Raw genomic sequence first — 6,928 nt, forward strand, 5'->3', positions numbered from 1 at the left:
CATCTCCACAAAGCATAATAAACAATCAAAGGGGGCGTGTACAAGCGGGTTACCGTTGGCAACCGCGGCAGGGCGCGCACTGCGTTTGGCCACAGAGAGAGGACAAAGGGAGTGTGTGTTTGTGTGCATGTCTGAGGACTCCTTAAAACTCAAAAATCACTCATAGTTGATTAATATGGCTGTCAGCAGTGGAAGGTAAAGTACACTTTCTTAACTACTGTCCCTAAATTTCAGGCTCCTTCAGATATGTTTTTTTTTTTACATTTCTACAACTTTCTTGCTGATGTGCACATATGCTTACTTGGAGATTCAAATTTTTCAATAAAAACACAATGTATGATGATGCAAAAAGCTCTTAATGTGTGTAAAATAGAATGAAAAAATAAATAAAGATGATTTCCCTTTTTATTGGCTTAAAACCAGCTCCTACCTACATTGGAAGTTGAGTCTCACATGTGTGTAATTCCACTGTGAACTTAATCTCATGACAGAGTGTAACACAACTCTTTCTATGTTCTCAATTCTATGAAGAACATTTGTAAAAAAATAAATAGATGAATAAAATAAAACTGGACAAAAAGACAAGAAGCCGAACAGTCAGCAAACTGAGCAGAATCCACAATTCACTGGATTATTGCTCGGCTGGAAATTAGATGAGTGATACAAATCAGAAGCTGATGTTTGACAGCAACTGTTGCTCTGCAGCAGCCTGCCCTCCCTCCTCCTCTTCCTCCTCTTCCTCCTGCTGCTGCTGCTGCTCCTGTAAGGGGAGACAGGTAAATCTAAGTGGTTTCTTGACTGCTGTCTCCCCCTGTTGACCAGATTATGCAACTGTGTGTGGATCCAGCGAGCTGTCAGAAGCTTAGAAAAATACGGCAAATGTAGAAATATAGTGTTTGTGGCTCATTGAGTTGCCTTATTGAGTTTGATTGCAGTTTTTTCTCATTTGTTGCATAATTTTGCAATGAATTTGTTTCTTTCTGTGTTCTTATGGGTTCTTATTGAGTCGATTAAAGTATGTAAATAAATACTGTTGATAACTGCGTTTAAAATCTCTACTTTCTTGTACATACTGCGCTAAAAACAGATATTGGAAAAATCTTGCAAAACTGAACACAGCACACAGAGGCTGGTAGGCAGCGTGTGCGTGTGTCAATTAGGGAAATTTGTGAAAGTGTGTGCGTTTTCTAAGCCGCTCATGACCAGAGGGTGGGGGGGTGGGGGGTGAACAAGATCAAATTCCTTTACCCCTGCGTCACATGTCTCCAGCCAATCAGATCTGGGCTTTCCTCCGAAGAGCGAGACTTCTATAAAGCCCGCTCGCAAAACGTTTGCAGTTCAAAGCACATCAGCCTTCTGAGGATTGTACTCGGGGACCAGAAAGGAGCTCTCCATCGTTTCATTCTGCAGAGTTGAAAGCAAACTCTGACCAGCTGGCTTGTTTTGTCATTGCATGCGCGGATCCGCTTGCAGAGAAAACACCGACTCAGGGAGTCTGTCATAAAGTCGTGCGTAACGACACTCGCTCTCCAAATCCGGTTTACACACCACATCGGAGTGACAGAATCTTTTTTGCGCAGTTTTCTCAGTTGAAAAAAAAACTTTGTCCAAACGCATCCTGACTTGGTAAAGTCAGTTTAGAAGCGTTTTCCTCCAACGAGAAAGCAAAATCTATTGCCCCGTTTCACGCGTAATTTGGCACCAATCCGTTTTTCGTATGAATCTCCTCGACCCCTACCTGAAGATGACGGAGGAACAAGACAAGTGTCTTTCTGATGCCCCAAGCCCGAGCATGTCCGAGGACTCCGCGGGCTCCCCGTGCCCGTCCGGCTCCGGTTCCGACACCGAGAACACCCGGCCGTCGGAGAACGGGCTGCTCAGACCGGACGGTACTCTGGGCGACTTCAAGAAGGACGAGGACGATAAGTTTCCCGCCTGCATCCGCGAGGCTGTGTCCCAGGTGCTCAAGGGTTATGACTGGACCCTCGTGCCAATGCCCGTGCGCGTTAACGGATCTACCAAGAACAAGCCTCACGTAAAGAGACCGATGAATGCCTTCATGGTGTGGGCTCAGGCTGCTCGGAGGAAGCTTGCGGATCAGTACCCGCACCTTCATAACGCGGAGCTCAGTAAAACTCTTGGGAAACTCTGGAGGTACGTGTGGATGCGTCTATTCATCTTTTACGCACCACTTCAGGATGCAATGTGTGAATTTCTAGTTATTTATCTTTGGCTCAACTGTCTTGGGTAAAATTTCTCGCAGCATGCTCTTAATTTTTTGCTTTTGAATATTTGTTAATGTCCTGTTTTTGGTTTTATAAAGACTTGTTTACAGTGAAAATGAAGTGTAATAACGGTACATTTTACGCACAGACTTCTCAATGAAGGGGAGAAGCGGCCGTTTGTGGAGGAAGCTGAAAGGCTCCGGGTGCAGCACAAGAAGGATCACCCGGATTATAAATACCAGCCCCGACGGAGGAAGTCGGTGAAGAACGGACAGGGCGAGACAGAGGACGGCAGCGAGCAGACGCACATCTCCACTAACGCCATCTTCAAAGCTCTCCAGCAGGCGGATTCCCCAGCTTCCAGCATGGGAGAGGTGCACTCTCCCAGTGAGCACTCAGGTGAGAGAAGAGAAGATCTAATGCTCTCTTTTTTAGACTCTTGAGTTGTTGACCACTTAAAGTGAGTTCTCCAAGTGAGTCTTGCTTTTTTCGATTTTTTTCAGATGATCAATTTAAAGTGTAAAAAGAAAGTTCCTTCTCTAATCTTGCTCTATTGGTTTGCTGACAAAGTACTAAACTGTGCAATAAATAACATTCTGTGTTCATTTTTTTAAACCTCCAGGCTCACAGGGGCCCCCTACCCCTCCCACCACCCCAAAGACTGATGTCAACTCAGCCAAGATGGACTTAAAGCGTGAGGTGGGCCTCCGCTCTCTGCCCGATGGTCCCACTGCACGCCAGCTCAACATCGATTTCCGCGACGTGGACATCGGCGAGCTGAGCAGCGACGTGATCTCCCACATCGAGACCTTTGACGTCAACGAGTTTGACCAGTACCTCCCGCCGAACGGCCACCCGGGTCCTGCCAGTGGCCCTGGCAATGCCACTCCTGTCAGCTACACCGGCAGCTACAGCATCAGCAGCGGCGCCCCACTCAGCCCACAGGCAGGAGGTGGCCCAGCCTGGATGGCGAAAAGCCAGACCCAGCAGGGACAGCAGCACACTCTGACCACCCTGGGGAACAGCGGAGGCTCCGAAGCAGCTCAGTCCCAACACAGGACCCAGATCAAGACAGAGCAGCTGAGCCCGAGCCACTACAGCGAGCAGCAGGGCTCCCCACAGCACGTCACCTACTCCCCCTTCAACCTGCAGCACTACAGCCCCCCTTCCTCCTACCCAGCCATCTCCAGGGCGCAGCAGTACGACTACCCCGACCACCAGGGGGGAGGCACCACCACCTCCTCCTACTACAGCCACGCGGGGGCGGGGCAGGGCTCCGGGCTGTACTCGACTTTCAGCTATATGAGCAGCCCCAGTCAGAGGCCCATGTACACACCCATCGCCGACAACACGGGGGTGCCCTCCATCCCGCAGAGCAGCCCGCAGCACTGGGAGCAGGCTCCGGTTTACACCCAGCTCACCAGGCCCTGAGCCGCTGGGCAGACTGAGAAAGACATGTACAGTTTCAGCATCCAACACACACACAAACACACCCCAAAACAAACATTCCAGGGAGAGTTCTCCCCTGAATCAGACACTTGAATTCACAGAGGAGGAGAGCTGGACTTGAGATTGGCTCACGTCGTGCCTTGTTATTGTATCATGATAGAAACATATATATTTTTAGAGAGATGAAAAGACTTAAGAAGATCCTCTGTGAGGACTCGATTGTTGATATTTCTGTAGGTACTGTGTATGTTTTTTATTTTTTTTAAATTTTCCTAATACTCTGGTAGTTTTTAACCCATGGGGGAGGATGAAGAGGATCATTTTTACCTGTAGAAAGACAAACAAACAACAACAAAAAAAAAGGCTTTATATTTTAACCAGGTGCAGATTCTGGTGACTCGTTCGATTTTAAACAAGAGCTCCTGTTACTTTTTGTTGCTTGCTCTTTTCATGTGCCATTCAGCAAATATGGTTTGCATTTAAACTGTTATGCTGTTGAAGTTCCGTGTCATGATCATCAAAGAGGCTATTAGGCAACACACGAGAAAGATTCGCTCTCACAACGCTGTGCTGCCTTGATGAAGGAAACTGCATCCCCTTCCACCATCTGTGCCTTGGATTTTTACATTTTTCTAAACTCTTTGTATGTGTGTGTGTGTGCACGCTTGTGCTTGTGTGTGCGCGGTGGCCACAGCTGAGATTACACTTACCGCCTGACAGCGTGTTTGACAGCTACAGGAAGTCACCTTTAACCCCCTGGGTCTCCCCTTGCCATCTCCCACCATGCTGGTGTCCAATACGCACCCCTCCAGCTTCCCCCAGGTCAGATCCAGTTTAACATTTTATTTATTTATTAGTGTTAACTTTATTTCAAAGTAAATATTTTGCATACTATTCTTATAACTAATGAGTTGTCCTCTTTGCAATGTAGACAGCATAGAAAAATCCCTGTTTTTGATTTTGATTTTCAACCCAGGAGGTACTTGGATAAAAATGGTACATGCTGTATTCATCTGTTTTTTGGGGGTTATTTATCTTATCTAAATGTCTATAATAATAAGTATGTATTTTTTTTTCTTTTCTTTTTTTTTTAAGACAAATGCATACAGAGCTTCTGTTATTTTGTGAAATATTAGAAGTTTGACTGGAAGTTACACAGATTTACAATGTTCCGTTCAGCTTTTTTTGTTGGTGGGATCACCAGAAGAACCGTCCATCGTTTCTGCTCTGCAGGACATTTCCTTCTCTCCCTGTATCAAAGGACTGAGGCTACAGAAACTCTTTTTTTTCTCCTGCAATCTCTCCATGTAATTGTACTGTCCTTAAAGAATCTTTGTATATGTATTTGCAATAAAAAAAACAAAATGCTATACAAACAGAGAGGAAAGTCTGTCATTTTTCCCCTCAGGAGATCATAAAATGGCTTTCCTGAGTAGTTTTATAAGTCTTTAAACAGGAAAAAAAGCAGTTAACATTAGTCAGCAACATACTCAGTGAAAGGGTTAAATGTGGAGTGCCAAGAGGCAGCACTGGTGTTTGTTTTCCCAGAAGCCTTTTTGTCCCCCCCCCCTTGCTTTTATTTCCTTCCTCTCATCCCACCGGGGGGCGTGAGGAGTTGGCGCTACTGCTATCTATAAACTGCTGGATCATACTGTAGAAGCATAGAGACCTTCTTCTGTCCATGTGAGAACATATCAGCAAAAGGTTTCAATTTGCTGCTGGTTTTAATGCATGAAGGATATAGATGCACAAAAAATGGTCTTCAGTCATGATACAAAACTACTCAGAATAGTTCATATACACTAAGTACTTCGCTCTGTTGACAGCTACATTGTTATATTTCAAGTCTCACTTTAGGCAGTGGGTCATATTTGGGTAGGGACATGAGGCACTTGGCAGCTCGAGAAATGATAGAGCAAGAGTGACAAAAAAAAACCATCCTAAACATATTAAGAATTGATTTTAACTGCTTAGAGAAACTGGGCTCGTGAGATCCTGCTTTGAGAAAAATCCAGATAAGGCCGACAGAGATTCCTACAAAGTCCACTCTGCGGAACAGGACCGCAACACTTACATTTAAGGTTTGCTTCCCATTTATATGGCCAATAAGCCTAATGATGGCAGATTTCTCTGGTGTTAACTCAAAATGCACAATGCAGTTCTCAATCCATATGATTTATTTTAAAGATGTTGCTGTTGTACAGGTCTTTGTCATAAAAAAAAAAAAACGATCACAAAAAAGTAAGGATGCTGTGCAAAATGTCCGGAAAACAGAATGAGATGATGTGCAAATCTCCTAAACCAATATCCAATTCACAGTAAGACACGGAAAACATACCAAACATTGAAAGTGAGACATTTTACCTTTTCATCAAAAAAAAAACGGGCTCATCTTGAGTTCAATGGCAGGAACATGTCTCAAAAAAGGTGGGAAAGAGGCAACAAAAGGTTGGAAAAGTAAGTGAAAAGAAACAGTTTGTAAAACATGCTTCAACTATCAAAGCTTATGGGCAGCATGATCAGATATAAAAACAACACCTTAGAGAGTCAGAGTATCAGAAGTAAAGATGGGCAGAGATTCAGTAATCTGCAAAAAACTGCCTGCTGTACAGACCTGCTGTTCACCAACCAGCTACAATCCTATATCGGATCATACTGCCACAACATTCCTCTCCCAAAGGTTCAGCAATTGGTCTCTCATTAAAATAGTCACCAACTTCTGTTTAAAGAAAAAAGGATGCTACACATCTAAAACTGGGCTCGTGGCCTCATCCCAACTTTTGTGAGACATAGTATCTCCGTCAAACTCAGGACGAGCTAATATTTTGTATTTGCATTTTACACGGTGTCTCAATCTTTTGGGAATTTGGGTTGTATGTTTTCTATTGAAACAAGGCTTCGGGGAGCATTAGAATGATTTCATTACTGTAAGACAGTGTAGCTGCAGTTCACACTGTGCCACTATGTGACATACCACACAGGGAGTGGCATGTGGAAGTTTTGTTTCGTGCCATTAACTGTTACACTGTTTATAAAGCCATATGCATCATAGTCTACACCACAATCTTCCAACAACACTACACTGCCTAGTTTATTTGCTTCAATCCGTAATATAATATTATGGCAATATATATAACTAGCACACCACTTTGGCACTTTAAGCATCTCATTTCTACATTTGCTGCTGAAATAACATACCAAATAGTTAGGGTTAAGGCAAATGTTCAGGGCAAGGTGCCTCTCACAGTACATAG

General features: G+C 44.3%; 1 protein-coding gene across 1 annotated transcript; it reads left to right on the forward strand.

Annotated features, from left to right (window-relative positions):
• The first annotated feature begins 1,316 nt into the window (after positions 1-1,316).
• On the forward strand, positions 1,317-4,051 carry sox9a (SRY-box transcription factor 9a). The gene is made up of 3 exons (XM_072373333.1): positions 1,317-2,154; positions 2,374-2,624; positions 2,848-4,051. Exons 1-3 carry the CDS (start codon positions 1,718-1,720, stop codon positions 3,654-3,656), a joined length of 1,497 nt encoding a protein of 498 aa, XP_072229434.1. The 5' UTR covers positions 1,317-1,717; the 3' UTR covers positions 3,657-4,051.
• Positions 4,052-6,928: the final 2,877 nt, after the last annotated feature.

The sequence above is a fragment of the Leuresthes tenuis genome, unplaced genomic scaffold, assembly GCF_036924035.1.
Source record: "Leuresthes tenuis unplaced genomic scaffold, fLeuTen1.0.hap1 SCAF_20, whole genome shotgun sequence".
NCBI classification, from domain to species: domain Eukaryota; kingdom Metazoa; phylum Chordata; class Actinopteri; order Atheriniformes; family Atherinopsidae; genus Leuresthes; species Leuresthes tenuis.